General features: G+C 36.8%; 1 protein-coding gene across 2 annotated transcripts in view; it reads left to right on the forward strand.

The window, feature by feature from the left end:
- Positions 1 to 24,883, forward strand: part of SEC22A (SEC22 homolog A, vesicle trafficking protein) — a 73,520-nt gene that overhangs the window by 22,023 nt on the left and 26,614 nt on the right. For both annotated transcript variants that reach the window (XM_025376003.1, XM_025376002.1), the window contains 3 exons: positions 218 to 381; positions 1,753 to 1,947; positions 23,052 to 23,167. In XM_025376003.1, coding sequence (XP_025231788.1) covers positions 218 to 381; positions 1,753 to 1,947; positions 23,052 to 23,167 — 475 coding nt within the window. The remainder of the gene's footprint in view (positions 1 to 217; positions 382 to 1,752; positions 1,948 to 23,051; positions 23,168 to 24,883) is intronic.

Below are 24,883 nucleotides of genomic sequence, written 5' to 3' on the forward strand. Positions count from 1 at the left end.
GTAGTACATTCTATTTTTTGTCATCTGTTTTTAAACCACAACTTAAAGTAGTACTGTATTTTGGTTCCTTTAAATTTTTTCCTAGAATATATAATAAATGTTAAGATCTTCATTGCCACCGTAGTAGCAATTTATGGTGTATGGAACCAGTCTTGTGAAGCAGTGAATTACCTTGATTTAATTTGAAATTTTAAAACCAATGTTTTTTACACTATAGTTTTATTAGCTCTCTGGGAGTGAGCTACATGATGTTGTGCACTGACAATTACCCAAATGTTCTCGCCTTCTCTTTCCTGGATGAGCTTCAGAAGGAGTTCATTACTACTTATAACATGATGAAGACAAATACTGCTGTCAGACCATACTGTTTCATTGAATTTGGTAAGGGCCTGATTTTTTTTTCCTTTTTATTCATCTCCATCCAATCATAAGTAATTTTAAATCTAATGTTGGGTGGAGGGGGGACTTCAGCTATCTTGCTTTTGATAGAGTAATTTGGTAAATGATCTATAAATTATGGTAACTTTTTACTTAGATGCTTATTAGAAAAAAAATTGTGTTTGAACTGTGAAGGGGATTTTGAGTATTGGTCCAAAGAATTAATGCCAGAGGATAACTTCTCAATGAGAAATTTGTAAGCCAGAGATTCAGACTTTTGTGTTTCTGTAATAATCTTTTTTAGTCTGCTTCATGTAGAATAGGGGATGGCAAACATTCGCTGGAAAGGACCAGATAGTACATATTTTAGGCTTTAAGGATCATATAGTCCCTGTCACAACTATTCAGCCCTGCCGTTGTAGCTCAAAAGCAGCCATAGGCAGTACGTAAATGAGTGCAGTTATATTCTAATAAAACTTTACAGAATAGTCAGCAGGCTAGATTTGGCCTGTGGTCAGTAGTTTGCTCAACTTCTGATGTAGAAGGAAAAAGTTGTAAATAGTAAAAATAAAATTCCACTTGGAAAATATTTAGGAAATGTCTTATATTAGTTTTATTCAATTTATTCTTTAAAACCTACATTCTAATGGTGTAAGCAATAACAAGAAAACATTTATAAAAACATGCAACTTCTAGTGTGTGTTCTTATGTAATTGCAGCTGGTAAATCTGACAGATTTAATATTTCATGAGATAGGAATCTCTATAAAAATCAAGACTTTGGGTGAGGTGTGGTAGCTCATGCCTTTTATCCCAGCACTTTGGGAGGCCGAGGCAGTAGGATCACTTAAGGCCAGGAGTTCGAGACCACCCTGGGCAACAGAGAGAGACTCTGTCTGTACAAAAAAAATAAATAAGCTGGGCATGGTGGCAGCCCCAGCTGCTTGGGAGACTGAGGCAGGAGAATCACTTGAGCACAGAAATTCAAGGTTACAGTGAGCTATGATTGGACCACTGCATCCCAGCCTAGGTGACAGAGCAAGACCCTATCTCAAAAAAAAAAAAAAAAAAAAAATCAAGACTTTGGTTTAAAGTTAAAGCTCTTTTTTGTTTTTGCAATTTCTTGAAGTGGATGTAATACACTTAGGTAGTGTTAAATCCTTAGTTTATTTAAAATTACTGATTTCTAGAGGGTAAAACTGATGACTCCATGATATATTAATCATTAAACACAAGTAATATTGGAATACTTCATGACAAATTGAACAATTTTGAATAATAAACTACCTGTAATATTTACTATCCATAAGCATCATATTCTGAAACGATTAATTGACAAGTGACTGCAAGGAAATTTATGTTTTATTTTACATAGATAACTTCATTCAGAGGACCAAGCAACGATATAATAATCCCAGGTCTCTTTCAACCAAGATAAATCTTTCTGACATGCAGACGGAAATCAAGCTGAGACCTCCTTATCAAATTTCCATGTGCGAACTGGGGTCAGCCAATGGAGTCACATCAGCATTTTCTGTTGACTGTAAAGGTGCTGGTAAGATTTCTTCTGGTGAGTTCTGGATCTCAGTTATTTTATTTTTTAAAAATCCTTGGGAAGAACTGAGAAGCTCTTAAAAATGAATTACTTCATTCTAATATTTTAAATCAAGTACATGAGAGAATATAGAAGTTCAAAGCAATCCTTTTTCAGTGATTTATAAAGTAAGCTACCAGATATGTGACTAGTCAGGAAAATACTTTCAAATAGCAACCTCAGAGGATCTCTTTGCTAGAAAAACATTTTTTTAAATTTAAAATTTTTAAAAGTTAATTTTCATGGGTACATATTTGGTGTGTAATATATTTATGGGGTACATGAGATATTTTGATACAGGCATGCAATGCGTAATAATCACATTAGGGTAAATGGGGTATTCATCACCTCAAGCATTTATTATTTCTTTGTGTTATAAACATGTCAGTTGTACTCTGTTATTTTAAAATGTACAATAAATTATAAGTTATTATTGACTGTAGTCACCCTATTGTAGTATCAAGTACTAAATCTTATTCATCTTAGCTAACTGTATTATGTACCCATTAATCATCCCCCTTTCTCCCACCCCCACTACCCTTCCCATCCTCCGGTAACCAAAATTCTACTCTCTATCTCCATGAGTTCAGTTGTTTTAAACTTTAGCTCCCACAAATGAATGAGAATATGTAAACTTTTCCTTTCTGTGCCTAGTTTATTTAACTTAATAAAATGTCCTCCAGTTCATCCATGCTGTTGCAAATGACAGGATCTCATTCTTTTTTTGTGGCTGAATAATACTCTGTTGTGTATGTGTGCCACATTTTATGCATTTGTCTAGTGATGGGCACTAAGGTTGCTTCCAAGTCTTACCTGTTGTGAATAGACTGCAGTAAACATGAGAATGCAGATGTCTCTTCGATATGCTGATTTCCTTCCTTTTGGGTACGTACCTAGTAGAGGGATTGCTGGATTATATGATAGTTCTCTTTTTAGTTTTTGAGGAACTTCAAAACTACTACTGTTTTCCATAGTGGTTGTACTGATTTACATCCCCACCAACAGTGTTCCCTTTTTTCCACATCCTCACCAGCATTCATTATTGCCTGTCTTTTGGATAAAAGCCATTTTAACTGGGGTGAAATGATGTCTCGTTGTAGTTTTGTTTTGCATTTCTCTGATGATTGGTGATGTTGAGCACCTTTTCATATACCTGTTTACCATTTGTATCTCTCATTTTAGAAATGTCTGTTCAGCTCTTTTGCCCATTTTTTAATAGGCTTATTAGATTTTTTCATATAGAGTTGTTTGAGCCCATCATATATTCTGGTTATTAATCGCTTGTCAGATGGATATAGGGATTCACATTCCCTTGTCAGTTTGCAAATATTTTCTATCATTCTGTGGGTTGTCTCTTCACTTTGTTGTTTCTTTTGCTGTGCAGAAGCTTTTTAACTCAATATAATGCAATTTGTCCACTTTTGCCTTGGAGGCCTGTGCTTGTGGAGTATTACTTAAGAGATGTCCTGGAGCGTTTCCCCAATGTTATCTTTAGTAGCTTCATAGTTTGAGGTCTGAGATTTAAGTCTAATACATTTGATTTGATCTTCATATATGACTAGGAAAACATTTAAGGTTTCTTTGTAAACATTTTTCTAGAAATGAAAAATAGGTTATTTGTACTGCCTATTTATAGGCATGTAAAGTGCTTTACATTTTGTCAAAATGGCTACATTTAAGGCCAGAGTGCTTGACTGTCACAGGTGTAAATACTTTAGTGATCATCTGCTCAAACCTTCCATCCCAAAGAAGGAATACTATCTTCAACAACTGTGAAAGGATATAAACTTTTGCTTAAAATGAACACCTCATTGTTTTATAAGGTGGCATATGACATTGTCAGACTGTATGTTTAAAAAAATTATTCCAACCTAAGCCTTTAGGGGAAAAAGAAAATCTTCCTTACGTAATTGAGCTAAAGTCGGCTTCCCTATGTCTACCAGTTTGTTTTGTGATCTCTTTCTCCCTTCCTTCAGCAGAACCAGAAAAACAGTTAAGTCAGCAACTGTGTGTCCTTTCCATCCTCTTAGTCTAGTCTACTTCATATAAATATCTCCAGTTCACCAGTGAGAACACATGAACACAGGGAGGGGAACATCACACACAGGGGCCTCTCAAGGGGTCAGGAGCAAGGGGAGGGATAGCATTAGGAGAAAAACCTAATGTAGATGATGGGTTGATGGGTGCAGCAAACCACCATGGCACATGTATACCTATGTAACAAACCTGCATGTTCTGCACATGTATTCCAGAACTTAAAGTATAATAAAAAAAGAAATAAAAATGCAAGACAATATCAACTATAGAATACGAGACAAACACATTTATCATTGTGTATTGACAAAGGGCGAAATTTTCAATTAAACTGTAACAAACATGCACCTTTTTGAATCATGAGGTCAGGAGTTCAAGACTAGCCTGGTCAAGATGGTGAAACCCTGTCTACTAAAAATACAAAAATTAGCTGGGCATGGTGGCAGGTGCCTGTAATCCCAGTTACTTGGGAGACTGAGGCAGAGAATTGCTTGAATCCAGGAGGTGGAGGTTGCAGTGAGCTGAGATCGCACCACTGTACTCCAGCCTGGGTGACAGAGCGAGACTCCATCTCAAAAAAAAAGAAAAAAAAAAAACAAACCTCCAGTTAACTTAGCCTTTTCATTTATGGCATTTCAAGTTCTCCCTATCCTAAAAGCTTCCTCTAGACATGCTTTAGTTTGTTAATATTCTTTAAATTTGGACTGAATACAACACTTCACATACAAATGTGGGAGAAGAGGGTAACAAATTTTATAAAAATAATCCAGTCAGTTAGTAAACAAGCAGATAACAATAACAAGCCCAGTTGGTCAGGGGTGGTAGGGGGAGGGTGGGCCAGTACCCAGATTGTTACAATATGTTACCTAAAATGTCCAATTTCCAATAAGTTATAAGACATGCAAAGAAACAGGAAAATGTGGCCAAGCATGGTGGCTCACACCTATAATCCCAGCAGTTTGGGAGGCCGAGGTGGGTGGATCACCTGGGGTTGAAAGTTCAAGACCAGCCTGACCAACGTGGAGAAACACGTCTCTACTGAAAAAAAAAAAAAAATTAGCCAGGGATGGTGGCACATGTCTGTAATCCCAGCTACAGGAGAGGCTGAAGCAGGAGAATTGCTTCAACCCAGGAGGCGGAGGTTGCAGTAAGCCGAGATTACACCATTGCACTCTAGCCTGGGCAATGAGAGTGAAACTCCGTCTCAAAAAAAAAAAAAAAAAAAGGAAACAGGAAAATATGACCCATACACTGTGAGCCGGGGACGGGGACAGAATGTAGGTAACAGAAACTGCCTCTGAGAGCAGTCAGGTGTCAGATTTAACAAAGACTTCAAAGTAGCCATTATAATTGTATTCAAAAACTAAAGGAAACTATTAAAGGAGTAAAGGGGGAGGTATGATAATGTTGCATCAAATAGACAATACCAATAAAGAGAAATTATTTTTTAAAAAGTGGAAATTCTGGAATTAAGTAAAATTACTAAAATGAAAAATTCATTAGAAGGGCTTAACAACAGATTTGAACTGGCAGAAGAGTTAGCAATTTGAAGATAGATAGAGATTATTTAATCCGAAAAACAGAAAAAAGAATGAAGAAAAATGAACAGAACCTCAGAAAAATAGGGGGCATGCCACCATAGGTGTGACAGGATACTGAAGAAGAAGGGAGAGAAAAAGCAGAAAAAATATTTGAGGAAATAATGGCTGAAAAGTTCCCAGATTTACTGAAGAACATTAATCTGCTCTTCCAGGAAGCTCAGTGAACTCCAAATGGGATACACACAGGAGATCCACAAATAGATGAATCATAGTAAAATGCTGAAATCCAAAGACAAGAAGAAAATCTTGAAATCAGCAAGAGAAGAAAAACTTGTCACTTAATGAGTTTACCTGTATAACAAACCCGCACACATCTATCCCTGAACCTAAAATATAAGTTAAAAGAAAACCAAAACTCATCACCTACAGTGAACCTCAATAAGATTAACAGCTGACTTCTTAGCAGAACCAATAGAGACTAGTAGGCAATGGAATGACATACAAAGTGCTGAAAGAAAAAAATAAAAACTACTAGTAACCAAGAATCTTATATCCAGCAAAGTTATCTTTTAAAATGAAGGCAAAAGAAAGGCATTTACAGATAAATGAAAGATAAGATAATTTGTTCCTAGCAGAATCACCTTATAAGAAGTAATAGAGGAAATTCTTGGCTGGGCATGGTGGCTTATGCCTGTAATCCCAGCACTTTGGGAGGCTGAGGCCGGCAGATCACAAGGTCAGGAGTTTGAGACCAGCCCTGCCAACATGGTGAAACCCCCATCTATACTAAAAATACAAAAATTAACTGGGCGTGGTGCCATACACCTGTAATCCCAGCTACTCAGGAGGCTGAGGCAGGAGAATTGCTTGAACCTGGGAGGTGGAAGTTGCAGTGAGCTGAGATTGCACCACTGTGCTCCAGTCTGGGCAACAGAGCAAGACTTCATCTCAAAAACATAAAATAAAATAATAATAATAATAATGGAAATTCTTTAGGATGAAAACAAGTGACCCTAGAAAATTATTTGAATCCATTTGAAAAAAAGCAAAGAATAAGGGTAAGGGTAATTAAGTAATTTGAAAAGACAGTAAAGGCCAGGTGTGCTGGCTCATGCCTGTAATCCTAGTACTTTGGGAGGCCAAAGTGGGGATCCCATGAGCCCAGGAGTTTGAGATTGCAGTGAGCTAGGCTGCCCTCCAGCCTGGGCAATAGAGCAAGACTCTGATGCGTAAAAATACATTAATACATTTTTCTTCTACTCTCTACTCTTAACTGATTTAAAAAGTGATCATATAAAACAGTGCATATATAATATCATTTAGGCCTATAACATATAGAAATGTAATATATTTTCCAATACAGCAAAAAGGACATGGGCGGTAGTTAAGTTGTATTGGGCTAAAGAGATTACTCCAGATGGTAATTCATATCAACAGGAACTAATGAAGAAAGCCAGAAAGATAAGATAAACATTAACAAGAGCTATAAATATATAATTACTATCCTTTGTTAGCATTTTTAGAAGACATAAAATTCTATAAAGTTATAATTTATAACAATGTATTTTGGAGTTTGTGATGTTTATTGATATGTATAACAGCAATACCACAAAAAGGAGATAAAGGGAATACAGCTATATAGGAGTAATGTTTCTGTGGCTCATTAGAATTTAGTATAATTTCTTACAGTTAAGATGTACATGGTAAGCTTAGAGCAACCACAAAGCAAATAAAAAGTAGTAAAAAATTATTGAAGTAAAATACCGTACTACTAAATATTCACTTAATGCAAATTAGAAAAAAAAAAACAGTGAAGGAAGGATAGAGCCAAAAAAAGCATCAGATGGATAAGACAAAAGGAAAAAAATGGCAGATGTAAATCTGTATCAATAATATTATATGTGACTGGATTTTAAAAGTGTTAATATATTAAATAATCCAGTCAAAAGATGGAGATTGTAAGATTGGAGTAAAAATTAAAAAGCAAGATGCAACTATATGCTGTCTTCCTTAGATTCAAATATATAAGTAGATTGAAAGTCAAAGGATAAAAAAAATACATAAAGAGCAAAAGAGAGCTGGAGTAGCAATAATAATATTAGACAAAATGGACTTTATGACATTGTTATGAGAGGTAAAGCATGACATTTTATAATGATAAAAGGATGAATCAATTAAGATAGAGCTATAAATGTATATGCATTTAACAACAGAGCCCCAAAGTACATTAAGTAAAACCTGCCAGAAGTGAATACAGAAACAGACAATTGAACAATAATAGTTGAAAACTTAAATACACAACTTTCAATAATGGATAGAACAATTAGGCAGAAAATAAGAAAATACAAAACTTGAACACCTGCACCAGCATACGCCAATGAGACATAACAGACATCTATTAGGATACTCCATTTAACAACAGAATTTATATTCTTAAGTGCATGTGAACTATTCTCCAGGATAGACCTTATGCTAATCTAAACAAAACAAAAAGAAAAACAAAACCTTCATGAATTTAAAAGGATAGAAATAGTACGAAGTATGTTCTCCAGCCACATTAGAATGAAATTAGAAGTGAAAACAGAAATTTGGGAAACTCACAAATACGTGGAAATTAGAAAGTACATTCCTAAATAGTGAACAGGTCAGAGAATAAATCAGAAGGGAAATGTGTACTTTGAGATGAATGAAAATGAAGACTCAGCATACCAAAATTTACAGGATGTAGCAAAAGCTATATTTAGAGGAAAATTTATAGCTGTAAATGCGTATGTTTAAAAAAATAGATTTGAAGACAACTCTCCACTTAAAGATAATGGACAAAGAAAAGCAAATTAAACCTAAAGCAAACAGAAGGAAGGAAATAACGATTAGAACAGAAACAAATGAAATAGAGGATAGGAAAACAGTAGAGAAAAATCAACAAAACCAAAAGTTGGTTCTTTGAAAAAACTTACAAACCCTTAGCTAGATTGACCCAGAAAATAATTACTCAAATTAGAAATGAAGGGGCCAGGCACAGTGGCTCACGCCTGCAACCCCAACGCTTTGGAAGGCTGAGGTGGATGCATCACTTGAGGCCAGGAGTTCAAGACCAGTCTGGCCAACATAGCAAAACCCCATTTCTCCTAAAAATACAAAAAATTAGCTGGGCATGGTGGCACATGCCCATAATCCCAGCTGCTCAGGAGGCTGAGGCATGAGAATTGCTTAAAACCTGGGAGGTGGAGGTTGCAGTGAGCTGAGATCACACCACTGCACTCCACCCTGGGCAATAGAGTGAGACTCTGTCTAAAAGAAAAAAGAAATGAAAAGGAGGGCATTTCTCCTGACCTTCTAGAAATAAAAAGGATTGTAAAGAAATACTGTAAACAAGTGTATCCCATTAAATTCAATAACTTTGATGAAATGGACAAATTCCTAGAAAAACACAAACTACTGGTAATGATGCAAGAAGATAATCTGAATAGATTTATAAAAGCAAAAAGATTCAATTAGTAATAAAAACTACCCACAAAGAAGACTCCAGACCCAGATACATTTACTGGTAATTTTTACCAAACAGTTAATGAAAAGTTAATAAACAATTATTTACAAATAGTTCCAAAAAAATAGTAAAGGGCCAGGTGCTGTGGCTCACACCTGTAATCCCGCCACTTTGGGAGGCCAAGGCAGGCAGATGGCTTGAGCTCAGGAGTTCAAGACCAGCCTGCGCAATGTGGTGCAACACTGTCTGTACAAAAAATACTTCCGTATTCTGTGACGCCAGTATCATCCTAATACCAAAACCAGGCAAAGTCATCACAAAGAAAGTAAAATGCAGACCAACATATCTTACGAATAGAAACACAAAAGTCCTCAACAAAATACAAGCAAACCCCATCCAGCAATGTATTTTAAAAATTAGAACAGGCACTGTGGTTCATGCCTATAATCCCAGCACTTTGGGAGACTGAGGCAGGAGGATCACTTGTGCCCAGGAGTTTGAGACTAGCCTGGATAACATAGGCAGACCCCATCTCTACAAAAAAGTTTTAAAAATTAGCCTGATGGTATGCATGTGTAGTCCCAGCAACTCAGGAGGCTGAGGTGAGAGAATCACTTGAGCCCAGGAGTTTGAGGCTACAGTGAGTGATGATGACACCACTGCACTCCAGCCTGGGTGACAGAGCAAGACCCTGTCTCTAAAAGAAAAAATTATAGTTATGTGCTACATAACAACATTTTGTTAATGATAGACTGAATATATGGTGGTGATTTCAAAAAATTATAATAGCATATTTTTACTGCACCTTTTCTATGTTGAGATACACAAATACCATTGTATTACAGTAGTCTACAGTAGTCACTACAATAACATGCTGCACAGGTTTGTAACCCAGGAGCAGTAGGCTCTACCATATAGCCTCGGTATGTATTAGGGTGTACTATCTAGGTTTGTGTAAGTACATTCTATGATGTTTGCACAGCAATATCACATAATGACACATTGTTCTGAATGTATCCCCATTGTTTAAGGATGCATGACTGTACACCCTGACCAAGTGGGATTTATCCCAGGTGTGCAAGTTTGCTTTAACATCTAAAAATCAGTTAATGTAGTATATTGATAAGAAATTAAAAAAACACGTGATTATCTCAATACATGCAGAGAAAGCATTTGACAAAATTCAACAGCCTTTCATGGCAAAAAAAAAAAAGAATAGAAGGGAACTTCCTCAACTTGATAAAGGTCACTTAGGGAAAACCCACAACTAACATTATACTTGATGGTGAAAGACAGGATGCTTTTTCCTAAGATCCAGGGAGAAGACAAAGATGTCTGCTTACACTACGTCTACTCAACATTATACTGGAAGTTCAAGCCACAGCTGGCCATTGGACAAGGACAATAAATGAAAAGGCATGTAGATTGCAAAGGAAGAAATAAAATAACTCTATTCACATATGACATAATCATTCATATAGAACATTCTAAGGAATCCACTGAAAAACTATGAGAACTAATAAATGAGTTCAGTGAGGTTGTGGGATACAAGATTAATATAAAAAACAATGGTATTCTATATACTAGCAATGAACAATCTGAAAATGAAATTAAGAAAATCCTATATACTGAAAACTATAAAACATCATTGAAAGAAATTAAACAAGACCTAAATTAATGACAAGTAGTCTCATGTTCATGGATTGAAAAACAGTATTGTTTAAACGGTTGTACTTCCCAAATTGATAGAGAGATTCAGCACATTGTCTATAAAAATCCCAGCTTTTTTTTGTAGAAATTGACAAGATGATCCTAGAATTCATATGGAAATGCAGAGGATGGAGCATAGCCAAAATAATCTTGGAAAATCTTGGAAAAGTACAAAGTTGGAGGACTCACACTTTCAAACATACTACCAACCTGCAATTGTCATGACTGTGTGGTTCTAGTTTAAGGATAGATACATAGATCAATGGAGTAGAATTGAGAGTACAGAAGTAAACACATTATGGTTATTTAATTTTCAACAGTGATGCCAAGACAATGGTGAAATAATAGTCTTTTAGACAAATGGTGCTAGGACAACTAGGTAGCCACATGCAAAAGAATGAAGTTGGACCCCTACCTCAAAAAAAATATAGATTAATTAAAATGTATCCTTAAAATTAACAACAAAACTATACAACTCTTAGGAGAAAACATACATATAAATCTTTGTATAGTCTTGTATTAGGTTTTTAAGACTTGACATCAAAATCACAATAAAAAAAAAATACACCAGGCACAGTGGCTCGCACTTGTAATCCCAGCACTTTGGGAGGCCAACGCGGGCAGATCACTTGGGCCCATGAGTTCAAGACCAGCATGGGCAACATGTTGAAACTTCGTCTCTACAAAAAATACAAAAATTATCCAGGCATAGTGGTGCTGCACGCCTGTAGTCCCAGCTACTTAGGAGGCTGAGGTCGGAGGACGGCTTGAGACTAGGAGGTGGAAGTTGCAGTGAGCTGAGATCACACCAATGCAGTCCAGCCTGGGCAACAGCCAGACCTTGTCTCAAAAAACAAAATTAAAAAATGGGCAAGGTGGACATCATCAAAACTAAAAACTTTTTTGGAGATAAGTTCTTACAATGTTGCCCAGGCTGGTCTCATGCTTGTGGGCTCAAAAGAGTCCTCCCACCTCAGCCTCTAGAGTAGTCTGGATTACAGGTGTGTACTACTTCACCCAATTCAAAATTGAAAACGTTGTTCTTCAAATAACACTATTAAGAAAGTGAAAAGGCAACCCACAGAATGGGAGAAAATACTTGTAAATCATGTGTCTGATGAGGAACTAGTATCTAAAATATGTAAGTACCTCTTACAACTAAACAATAAAAAGACATAGTCCAGTTTAAAAATGGAGAAAGGGGCCGGGCACGGTGGCTCAAGCCTGTAATCCCAGCACTTTGGGAGGCCGAGATGGGCGGATCACAAGGTCAGGAGATCGAGACCATCCTGGCTAACATAGTGAAATCCCGTCTCTACTAAAAATACAAAAAATTAGCCGGGCATGGTGGCGGGCGCCTGTAGTCCCAGCTACTCGGGAGGCTGAGGCAGGAGAATGGCATAAACCCAGGAGGTGGAGCTTGCAGTGAGCTGAGATCTGGCCACTGCACTCCAGCCTGGGCGACAGAGCGAGACTCCGTCTCAAAAAAAAAAAAAAAAAAAAATGGAGAAAGGATTGAACTAGGCATTTTTGTAAAGAATTTGTACAACTGGACAATTAACACATGAAATTGTTACGTCATAGTCATTAGGGAAATACAAAGCAAAGTTACAAGGAGATGCCACTTCATACCTATTAGGATTGCTAAAATTAAAAAGACAGTAACAAGCGTGGATGAGGATATAGAGAAATTGGAACCCCTATACTTTGCCAGTGGGGTTGTAAAATTATGCAATCACTTTGGAAAACAGTTTGGAAGTTCCTCAAAAAGTTAAAAAGAGTTACCGTATAGTCCAGCAATTCTACTCTTAGTTATACCCCAGAGAAATACATACATATGTCCTCACAAAAATGTGTGTATGAATATAGCATTATGCAAAATAATTCATGAATAGCAGCATTATTCAAAGCCAAAAAGTGTGGACACCCAACTCTCCATCAACTGATGAGTGGATAAATAAAATGTTATATATCCATATAGTGTATTATTATTCAGCCATAAAAGGGAATAAAGTACTGATATATATAAAACAACATCTATGAATCTTAAAAACATTATGCTAAATGAAAGAAGTCAATCATACAAAGGTCACATATTAATCATTCTCTTTATATGAAATGTCCAGAATAGGCAAATCCGGAGAGACAGGAAGTAGATTAATGATTGACAGGAGCTAGAGGAATGGAGGGAAATAGGCAGTGACTACTACTAATAGGTACAAGGCTTCTTTTGGGGGTGATGAAAATATGGAATTAGGTATTTACGATTGTTGTACAACTCTGTGAGTATACGAAAAACTCCTGAATTGTGTATTTTAAAAGTATGAATTTTACTGAATATGGATTATATTTCAATTTTTAAAATCACTAATAAATTCAATTATTACTTTGAAGACTTCCAGTTCTAGTAGTGATGGAGTAGGTAATTCAGATCACCAGTCCCACTGAGTACATGTAGAAAAGCTCAATGAAATGTATATATTCTATAGAATATATGTGTCTCATCTAATATAGAATTTAATCCTATATAATCTTCCTGATATCTCTGGAGATCCAACAAGATTTCTAAGAATTAGTGGGATACAGAGGAGGATGGAGGCCCAGGGAGATGAGCTCAGTGTTCAGAGCTACTTTTTCCTTTGGTGCTTTTACCCATTTTGGAGAGAGCAGTTGACAGATTACAGAACAGGGTCTGCCAAGATGGTGAACCTTATGAGCATCTCTCCAGCTTTGGTTTATGACCTCAGATTTTTTGCACCCTAGGAATATGGGTGAGCTTAGTTTTGAATCATACTGTTCTCTAAAATTGGAGTGAGGTGATTCCACTGTGCTAATTCTCCAAAGGTCCTGGCAGAAGCAATCAAATATCTTCCTTGGAAGAAGATAGTGTCATAAGCTTCAAATTATGTCTACAACAAGGTTTTGAAAATAAAATGTTTAGCAAACAATCATAGATAATTAAGCACCTTAAGAGACTACACTACATGAGCAAAGATCATCAGAAACGCCAGCGCACGCACATGCACACACACACACACACACACACACACACACACACGCACACATCTGATAGAAACAATGGAAGCCAGAAGACAGCTTAATGATAACTTTGAAAGGATGAAAGAAAATAACTGCAAATGTAGAATTCTGTGCTTTACAAAAATATCCTCAAAGAATGCAGTGGCAAGAATAGATATCCGTGTATTTTTCCTGATCCTGATATTAGCAGCGAAAACATTCAGTCTCTAGGTTTTGCTGGTCATATGGCCTCTGCTGGTATAACACATGAAAGTAGCCATAGGTGTTACATAAAAGAATGAGTGAGGCTGTGAGGCAATAAAACTTTATTTACAAAAATAGATGGTGAGCTAAATTTAGTCTGTGGGTCATAGTTTGCCAACCTGTGCTGTCTGCTAATCTCTGGCACAGAGTTGACATAACCTTGTGACAGTATGGTAAATATACTGATATCTTTATCAGATAAAAGTACAATGCTTCTGATTTTTCTCTGTTTATCTCAGGATAGAGAAAAATGTGTTACCAAATGAGTACCTACAGATCAGAAAATGAATTGTTTTGTTCTATAAGAAGACTGCATTTGGAAAAGCACATGCAGTTGAAACCTACAATAGTCTACTGTCATCCTCCAAGACACATCCATTTGGGAGACATACTGGAGAGTTAAATGGGAATATAATAGGAATTGCTACCTATATGTCTTTTAAGCCTTGGATGGTGGCACTGATCGCTGTAATTACCTTGATGATATTTGGGTTGGGGGAGCTCCAAAACTTCATTGGCTCTTCCTTCTCTAATTCCATGGGTCTGGGAGTCAGTATTGCAAAAGATATCTGTTCATTAATATACACTAAGGATTCAGGAATATAACCTAAATTAGGGGTGGGGGTCCAACCTGACTCACCAGGATGTGGACTCTATTAGAAACTCCATGTATCACCTGACTTCCGTAAGTCCCCACCCTGACCCGCAGTAACATCCTGGATCACCAAACGTTAGACACTTGGAAAATGGGGAGAGTCTGGTATTTGTTACTGTTTTAAGGAAGAGGGGCCAGGTGCAGCGGTTCATGCCTGTAATCCCAGCACTTGAGGAGGTCAGGGTGGGAGGATGGCTTGAGCTTAAGAGTTTGAGACCAGCCTGGATAACAAAGCAAGACCCTGTTTCTACAAAAAATTAAAAGATTAGCTAGGCGTGGTGGCACGTGACTGTAGTCCCAGCTACTAGAAAGGCTGAGGCAGGAGGATTGCTTGAGCCTGAGAGGTTGAGGCTGCAGTGAGCCTTGATCAAGCCACTATACTCCAGCCTGGGTGACAGAGTGAGACCTTGTCTCAAAAAAAAAAGTTTTGAAAGAAACTCACAAGTAGAACTTAACTTTAGTTTTATTTTTGAGATGGAGTCTTGCTCTGTCGCCCAGCAGGCTTGAGTGCAGTGGCGCAATCTCGGCCCGCTGCAACCTCCACCTCCCAGGTTCAAGCAATTCTTCTGCCTCAGCCTCCTGAGTAGCTGGGATTACAGGAGCATGCCACCATGCCTGGCTAATTTTTGTATTTTCAGTAGAGACAGGGTTTCACCATGTTGGCCACATCTGGTCTCTAACTCCTGACCTCATGATCTGCCAACCTTGGCCTCCCAAAGTGCTAGGATTGCAGGCGTTCACCACCGCGCCCAGCCTAGAACTTTTTTTAATATAACTTTAAATTTACTTTTAATTCAGACCAAGCCTACATAATATTTTTTATAGTCCCCAAGTTAAAATATATGTTTATGTTTTGGAACTTCTAAATAAAACTATTCAGTTTATTTTAGAATCTGGTTAATAGTTACTTGATAAACATTTTTCAGGCTTTTCCTCCCTCTGTTACAGTACCTTACTCTCAATATCTTTTTTGTATTTCTTAACTTTTTTCTCTTTCCGGTCTTTTGATCCTCTCCCCACAGTCTGGCATGAGTGTTTTTATCTTGCCATACTTATCATGTTCTGAAGTCTACAGATGTTGTTCATGGTTTTAAAATGTGAAATGAAGGGTACTGTGTTCTGCTTTTACTTCTTTTAAAACTGCTTATTATGGAAAATTTCAAAGTAAACAGAATAGTATAAATAAACAGAATGGTATGATTAACTCTCATGTACCCAACTATACCAACTATATCAACATTTTGCCATTCTTTTTTCATCTGTACTTCTACTTACTCCCCACTCATCCACTCAGTAATTTATTTCTACATTTTTTTCTTAAGGGAGATTTACATATATTAAAATGCACAAATCTTTGCTGTGTCCACCCCGTTTTAAAGTATATGTTTCATTATTACTCAGGTATGGTGAGGAAGAGATGGCTATCATAAAAAAGATAGTTTGTTATACTCACTGATCCCTAGAGAAGGGAGCACACAAGGATGTACCGATGTGGGTCAGGAGGAAAATGTGGGCAAGAACTTTTATTGTGGCTTTGGTGGTAAGGAATGGGTGAGGCAGGGTAAGGAGGTTTTAAGATTGGCTAGTTTGAATAATTTCAATGGGGCATAGGTTCTATCTCTAATTGTCTGATACCTGGCCCTGGGATGATTGGGATAGGGAAATGGCCCTAGGTATGATGAGAGCCTTGTAGAAGAGTTGGTTGGTAGCGTGAGTCTGGATTGATTGGAATGCATATGAAAGGTGGACTCAGGCGAGTTGTTTGCCATCTGTAGGAATTAGCTATCCCTGGGAGAGGCAGTTCTTCCAGGGCTAGCAAGGCCCAAGAGGTCAAAGCATCAAAAATACAGAATAAAAAGACATGATTAATAAACGCCCTTATCACAATATAGGACATTTCCATCTCCCCCATAAAGTTTCTTTGTGTCCCTTTTCAGTCAATTTCCACCATCCTCTAGACAACCACTGTTTTTATTTTTTTCCGCTGGAACTTTATTTTGTTCTAGAACTTTATATAAAAAAAGACTACATTATGTGACCATTGTGTTCAGCTTCTTTTGCACAGCAAAATGTTATACATACATGTTGCCTGTCTCAGTAATTTGTTCCTTTTTTTTCCTGAGCAGTATTCCATTGTATGAATGTACCACAATTTGTTTGTTTATTCCCTTGCTGATGGACATAAACTTCAGTTTTTATTATTGTACATAAAGCTACTATGAACATTCATCCTTTTGTTGACATGTATTTTCATTTCCCTTGAGTAAATATTAGGAGTGGAATTGATAGGTCAAAAGGTTGCCTGTTTAAGAAACTGCCAGTTTTCTGAAGTAGTTGTACCATTTTATTCCCAAAAAGCAATTTATAAGCATTTTGATTACTCCACATCTTCACCAATATTTAGTGTTGTTAGTCTTTTTACTTTTATGTTGTGCTTTAAAAAAGAAAACTTCATAAAACCCTAAATTTAGGGTTTAAACTGATAGAAACACTTCTGTCAGTTTCTCTGACACTTGTATATTTTTAATCTCTTTTATCATTTTCTAGATAATTTGTCAGTTGCCTGAAAATGCTGCTCTGTTTTGGCTAGTGCCCACAAGCCAAATAGATTTACTAATCTCTCTTTCTTACACACACACACCCACCCCTCATAATCCAACAGGTATTTATCATTTTTTTCTCTAAAGTATTATGCTAAATTTTGTGGAGGCACTTTTTAGAAATATAGTAAACACATTAACCGTACTCAGAATGGGAAAGGGAAATACAATCCAATAAGTAAAACACATAGTAGAATGTGATACATGCTCCAAAAGAGGTAAGAAGGAAGACACTTTCAGATCTTGGAGCCTTGAAGGATATGCATGATTTTTATAGATGGTGATGATAAAGAAGGGCTTCACTGATGAAAAGAATAGTGTTTTTGTGCCAGACTGTTAGTCTCATTCGGTCATACTTCAGTAATAAATTAGGCTCATTTAGATGGAACTGACCTGAAATTTCTCTCTTATCTTCCACAGACTGTTTCCCTAGGCATTTTGGGCATCTTTGAGATTTCTAAAGGTACTGTCTCTTTGAATCCTCATAGGACTATTCTGGGACTTTGCTTCATCAATTATTTTTCCTTTTTCTTGATTCTTCTATTTCATTTTCACTAAATTATTTCATTCCACCTATGTATGTATTCAAGACTGCCTCCCTCCCTCTGACATTGTAGGAGAAAAAAGAATTATTTTCTCAATCCTGTTATCTCTGTTAAGCTTTCATCCTGTTTTTCTCACCTTTAACTTCAGTAGTATTCACTTAATGCTTCCACCTCTTAACATCACCAGTTGTTCAATCTCTTGCAATCTGAATTTGGTAAGGAAAATGTGGTTCATGTATACAATGGAGTACTATTCAGCCGTAAAAAAGATGAGATCCGGTCATTTGCAACAGCATAGAGGGAACTGGAGATCTTTAAGTGAAATAAGCCAGGCACAGAAAGACAAACATTGCATGTTGTCACTTATTTGTGAGCTCTAAAAAGCCCGCAACCACTTTTCTGATTTTTTTTTTTTTTAAGGAGAATTAACTAGCATCTCCTGGTCAGTAAGTCTAATACTTTTTACTTTAAGGTCAGATTCTTGTGGCCTATCTATAGGCACTGTTAGCCATGTGTTTCTTCTTGATGGTCTCTCCTTCCTAGGTTTCTCTTGATTCTCCTGCATCTGCCTTGCCTGACTCTTCTTCCATCCCTTCTGACAGTGCTTACCAAGGATTTCCCTTGGCCTGCTTCTTTCCTTGATCCTCATTTAAACCTTTCCCTTTAGCTGCACACCTCTTCTGCTTTTCCAACTCTACTGCTATTCCATTCTTCAGTTGCTTGTTAAACATGGCCCACCATCACCTCAAATATGATGTTTAAAATGTCCCCATTTTTTATCGAACTTAAGTATCTTCCTGTGGATCTGTTGCTAAGTACCCTCATCTTTCCGATCACCTAGAGGTAAAACCTCAACATTTCTTTGAATTTTTTCCCCTTCTGTTTGCCACATCTAATTAGTTGCCAAGTCTAATAATTTTAACCTCCATGACATCTCATTTCTTTATTTTTCCCCATTTCTTTTTTTTTATTATTTAATTTTAGCTTTATTATTTAATGAACTCCCAAGCGCTCAGATTCCCATTTCTACTGTGACTATTCTGATTCAGGCCCTGATTTCAGTCAGTCTTTTGCAGTGACTCTCCCACAAACTTCCTAATGTAGAATTGTAGAAAGAGCATGGGCTCTGCAGTCAGATAGACCTAAGTGCTAATTGTGAAGATGGTCCTTCTGGCTGTCTGACTTATAGAAACTTATTTAATCTTACTTTACAGATGAGAAAGTTTAGGCACAGAAAAATTAGTCATTCCAGTTCAGTCACAGAGAAGTTAGTCATTTCTACCTCATAAATGAAGTATGCAGTTCTGAAGGGTAAATGGGACAATGTGTGGTTAGTGAGAAGGTACTCAGAAAAATATTATTTCTCCTTCCCTTACTTTTGATCTCTTTACAACCCATTAATAGATTAATATTCTTTAAGTATAACCTTCATCATATGAGACTCTTGTTCTTCAGTGGTTCCGCATTGTCTAATTTTTCATAATTCTTAGCCTAGAATTGTATACTATCTATCAATTTGTGTCCACCTCCCTTTCTGACCTTATTTCTCCCCACTTTTCACAAACATCGCTTTGAACCAAACCAAACCACTAGCAATGCCCTATAGCAGAATGGCTGAGAACATGAATTCCAGAAGCATCTAAATCCAGTTCATGTACTTACTTTGTGCCCTTGAGCAAATTATTTAATGTCCCTAAACCTTTCCTATTCTGGGGAAGGGGAGCAGGATAATTATAGTGCCTACTGCATTGGGTTGTTGGAAGGATAAAGTGAGACCAAGTATATAGTGTTGAGAGCAGTCACTGTTGGTAGTAGTAGTAGTAGTAGTAGTTGATGCTTTTGTTATTTGTTTCTCCCATTTCCATCTCCATCACATTCACGTTCTTTTCTCTGCATGGAATGCATTTCTTCTCCTTTGTACCTGACTACATTTTATCTATCTTCAAAGATCTTTCCTGGTTCTAGTCACCACCCTCCCCTTTATCTTTCAACTTCATCATTCCTTGCCTCTTTTAGCTTAGAATGCTTATTACCTTCATATGCTTATCTGTTTTATCTCTTTTATAAAAGACTAGAAGTGCCTTGAGGACGGAACATGTAATTCAATTTTTGTATCTTCTAAAGCATAGCATCTTACACAGAACCAGGCCAGAAAGTATTTACCGAATAAATATATTAATTTACTGAAACCAGTAGCCCTTTGTTTCCAAGGGATTTATTCTTACTTCTTTAGGAATTTTTGCAGAGTCTCCATAAACCATTGGTACATTTTCAGAAACATTGAATTTTGTTATCAACATGCCATCCTTGGGTTCAAGAAGACTAAAGAAAAGACATTGTAGCAGAAGGCAATAATAACAAAAGCAAAACAAAACAAAAACTGACCAGGTGACACTGCTTTGGATTCAGCAAAATTATTGTTTTTCTACACTGGCTCTCATTTGTTACTGTTACAAATACTGTACACCAAATATTATAGTACCTAGAATAGTGCCAAATTAAGCATTTTTGGATAATAGTGGATCTAAAATCTGTTTTACTGAAGTAAAAAAAAAAGCATAAATAGCTAATACATTAAAATGTGGTTAATATCTAGTTCAGTTTGTTAAAATGAGAAATTATTCTTAAGGAGTGTCACCTTCTTATATTGTGGGCAGATGAAGTATTCTCTTGATAACTTCTCAAGGTACAAGCCACAGAACCTGGGAAGTGGGTGGGGGTGGAAGTGGGGGAATCTCTAGAATTTCTTCCCCACAGTGATTTGGCACAACGCCAGCCTGTCCTTCATCAAAGATGTACTGTGTTCTTATTAAAGGAGGCTTATGCTTTTTAAAGGCTTTTATGCCTTTAAATATTTTTGGTCATTTTGAAATAATTTATAAGTGGTATACTATCATCATAAAGAGTGTTCTCAAGCTAAGAGGCAAATGTTAGAAATTTAAGAAATATTTAATTTACATATATGTATTTTTTATTTCTTAAATAGGTATTCATCAGTACACTAAAATGGTAATATTTTTCCATTGAATAATGGCTACACCTTACTTGACTTAAAAAGCTAAGGTTTTTTTAGTTATAATACAGAATATTATTTGAGGTTTTTGGTAAGGTAAACTTGTTTTATATACTTTGGGGTGTGATTTATGTAACCTGTTCAGTTGCCAGGTGGTTTTATTCTTGAGACCTATATTAAGAATTTCCTTTTTTAGTACAGGCCAGTTCTCCCTTACTCACTACTGAAAAGGGGTGGGGAGGGAGGCTGCAAAACATAATTAATGTATAGACCAATTAGATAGATTTTTAAATTGTGAAATTTTTTTTTTTTCTTTACTGATATAACACTTGGAAGCAATGTTGAATAGAGACATTTAATTTTCTATTGTCATAGTAAAATCTCAAGGAAATTGAGAGCAGACAGCTTGGGCACCAAAGAAGTTTAAGAAAATGTTATTTAAGCACTTTCTGCTGAACTTGGGGAATAAATACTTTTTTGTGATATGTGGATTCTTGTGTTTTTGTAACCGTTTAGGGAAGATGTTCTGCTGTAATGGCTGAATATAAGTTGCAGAGATTTAAGCCCGCCCTTATATTAATATTCCACCACATTAACTTAATTGTTAGGGCGTTTACACTTCAGTGATTTAAATAAAATACTCTAAATGTGATTCTTTTGTCTTCTCTTTCCCTCTGTCTCCTGTTTGAGGTCTAGATGATTATGTATTTAGTTTTGTGTTTTCATGTAGACCCTGTTGTTAATTCTATTAAGCGTAAGATGATGATGAAGGGAAGCTATTGTATAACTCTTACGCTGCTAAAGCCCTGGAAGATAAGGGAATGTATTTGTGAAAATAAAATGGTCACTTCTTCAGCTGGTGTTTTATCATTTTTACCTTCCAGTGTTATTCAGAGGACCAGGAACTTTATAGCTATAAGACTATTCTGTTTTGGAGTTCGGATTGCTGATTATATATGAGCTTTCACACATATCCAGTGATATAGCCCTAGAACCCAGATAAGGGAAAGTTTTGTTTAAAAGTAAGCTATGTTTGTACTTAAAAATGTTTCCTAAGCATTTTCAGCAAAAGTAGGATTATTCGATGAATTTCCAAGCAAAGTCACCTTTACAAATACTTGCACCTACTTGCAAATAGTAGACATATTTATGCAGTAAGTTTTTTCTAAATGATTTGCTGCCAGTTGTGAGCATTCCTTAGCACTGTCTATCCCAAATGCAAGTTACATGTCTTTGTTAAAAATGTAGAGAAAGGCCAGATGCAATGTCTCATGCCTGTAATACCAGCACTTTGGGAGGCCAAGGCCAGAGGATCACTTGAGGCTGGGAGTTGAAGACCAGCCTGGACAACATAGTGAGGCCCTGTCTCTACAAAAAGAAAGACACATGCACACGTATGTTTATTGCGGCACTATTCACAGTAGCAAAGACTTGGAATCAACCCAAATGTCCATCAGTGACAGACTGGATTAAGAAAATGTGGCACATATACACCATGGAATACTATGCAGTCATAAAAAAGGATGAGTTTGTGTCCTTTGTAGGGACATGGATGCAGCTGGAAACCATCATTCTCAGCAAACTATCACAAGAACAGAAAACCAAATACCGCATGTTCTCACTCACAGGTGGAAATTGAACAATGAGATCACTTGGACACAGGAAGGGGAACATCACACACCGGGTCCTATTGTGGGGAGGGGAGAAGGGGGAGGGATAGCATTAGGAGATATACCTAATGTAAATGACGAGTTAATGGGTGCAGCACACCAACATGGCACATGTATACATATGTAACAAACCTGCACGTTGTGCACATGTAACCTAGAACTTAAAGTATAATAATAAAAAAGAAAGAAAAAATTAGCCAGGCACGGTGGCACATGCCTGTAATCGTAGAGAGTCGGGAATCTGAGGCACGAGGGTCACTTGAGCCCTGGAGTTTGAGGCTTGTAAGGGGCTGTGATCGTGACCCTGTCTCAAAAAAAAAAAAAAAAAAAAAAAGAGAAAGGTTAATTTTTCAGGGAAATGAAGCTTTTATGTTGTCAAGCATTTTTCATTTTATAACAGTATTTAATTGTGAATATATGTTGTTAGATAATTCTATGAAGTATCTGTTTGACCCATTTAAGTTGAGCAGTGAATTTCTGTTTTACCTAAGTTCATTTGTGAAGTATTGGTGTTCATTTCTAACCATTTATTTTATTTTCCAGCTCACCAGCGACTGGAACCAGCAACTCTGTCAGGGATTGTAGGATTTATCCTTAGTCTTTTATGTGGAGCTCTGAATTTAATTCGAGGCTTTCATGCTATAGAAAGTCTCCTGCAGGTACTGTGCTATTTTTGCAATTTCAGGTGACTGCGCCTGTTCATTCTACTTGTTACATAATTGATTTGAATTGGATTGGGTATTAGTATAATTTACAGTGCAAGCTCAAAATCTGTGTTTTTTTTTTTTATAGCTGCTTTAGCCTCCTTTGTTCTAAAAGCACTGGTTGGCTTCTTTGATTCCATCATCACATGTTTGTTTATCATCTGCTCTTTAGGAGGCACTATAGGCACTCTGGGGACCCCAAGATGTGTGTGACATAGGCCTTGCAGTCTCATAACTGAAAGTTGAACTGGGGAGGCAAGGAAGTAATTGCCAAATACACAGAGTTGGGAAGGGGGAGAGGTCAGTATAATCAGGATTGGAGAAGGAAGGTTTTGTGGAGGAGAGTTGAGCGGGCCCTGGAAAGATCTGACCAGACAGACAGCAGTGGAAGAATGAAGAGGGCACACGTGGGCTGTGTTTGTTCCACTTCTGTATATTCCCTACTTAGTTCATCTGCTCCTTTTTCTTTTTTTGTTAGTGGCTTCTTAAAACTTGAACTTCCTGGAAAACCACAAATTTATTCAGATATTTCTAGCTATTTCATTTTCAAGTGGAGTTCTTTTCAGAAACTATAGCTATCAGAATATGCTAATTTTTTCTCTTACACTTTTTGTAAACTTTTTGAAATTTTCTTCAAGGTTAGCACATTTGACACTGCACAGCTTTCCTTTCCTGTATTTCTATTCACTTTCTCTGAAGAACTCTTGACACTCCCACATTATAAATCAGTCCTCTTTCGTTGGTCAGCATTAAGTACAGAATACCATTTGTAAAAATCCACTCAGCATACTTTATATTCTGTTTTTAAATTGCTGTTACTTTGGGGAACCCTCAGAGGGTATCTTTCTGCATCTATTTAGCCATGTAAAGCCAACAGCAGATGACATCACAGGTTCCAGCAGCAGAGCTGTAAAGGATATGTTATGACTTCCTAATTCCTCTTCCAAACACCCTTTGCCTGCAGGTTAAAGCTCCTCTCCCCTTTTAGGCACAGAACAGCCAACTGCCTTCCCTTGGCCTATTTCTTATCCACATGCCAGATCAGATTTATTCCAGCAGAAGGAGTTCGGTTTTCAGCTGTTTAGATTACCTAACAAAAAGAGGAAAGAAAGACAATTTGGAGATTGCTGATAGAAAAAGCTTATAAATAAGATACTTTTTTTCTTTCTTTTTTCTTTTTTTTTGTACTCAACATAGTAGAAATAACAGTAGTATAGGGGTGTGAAGAGTTGTTGGTGAAGCAGGCTTGGGCTTGGATAGAGAAAATATTGACCACCGCAGAGCCTCACTATCTTTGACTTATAAAATAGTATACAAGTTATGGAACCTGGGGCTTAGACTGCATTACCTTTAAGTTAAAATTCAGACAAGGCTATTGTATTTCACAAAACCAGTTTAAGGGAACAATAATTTATTTCAGCCACTCAGATCTTATATCCCTCCTCTTCCTGGGCTGATTTCTTTTTTTCTCCTCTGATTTAAAACTTAAAAACTGAGGAAAGTAGTATAAATTACAGCTTTTTGCTTTTGAGATACTGCAACGGGCTAAAGCCTACCTTGTTTCTTAATTGTTCCTTGTCTTCCCTCTGATCAGTAATGTCTCTGGCTCATTGCAATTGATAGAGTTTTAGGTTTCGGAAGAACAATAATCTGATTAATTACCACTTAAGT

The sequence above is a fragment of the Theropithecus gelada genome, chromosome 2 (genome assembly GCF_003255815.1).
Source record: "Theropithecus gelada isolate Dixy chromosome 2, Tgel_1.0, whole genome shotgun sequence".
In the NCBI taxonomy this organism is placed as follows: Eukaryota; Metazoa; Chordata; class Mammalia; order Primates; family Cercopithecidae; genus Theropithecus; species Theropithecus gelada.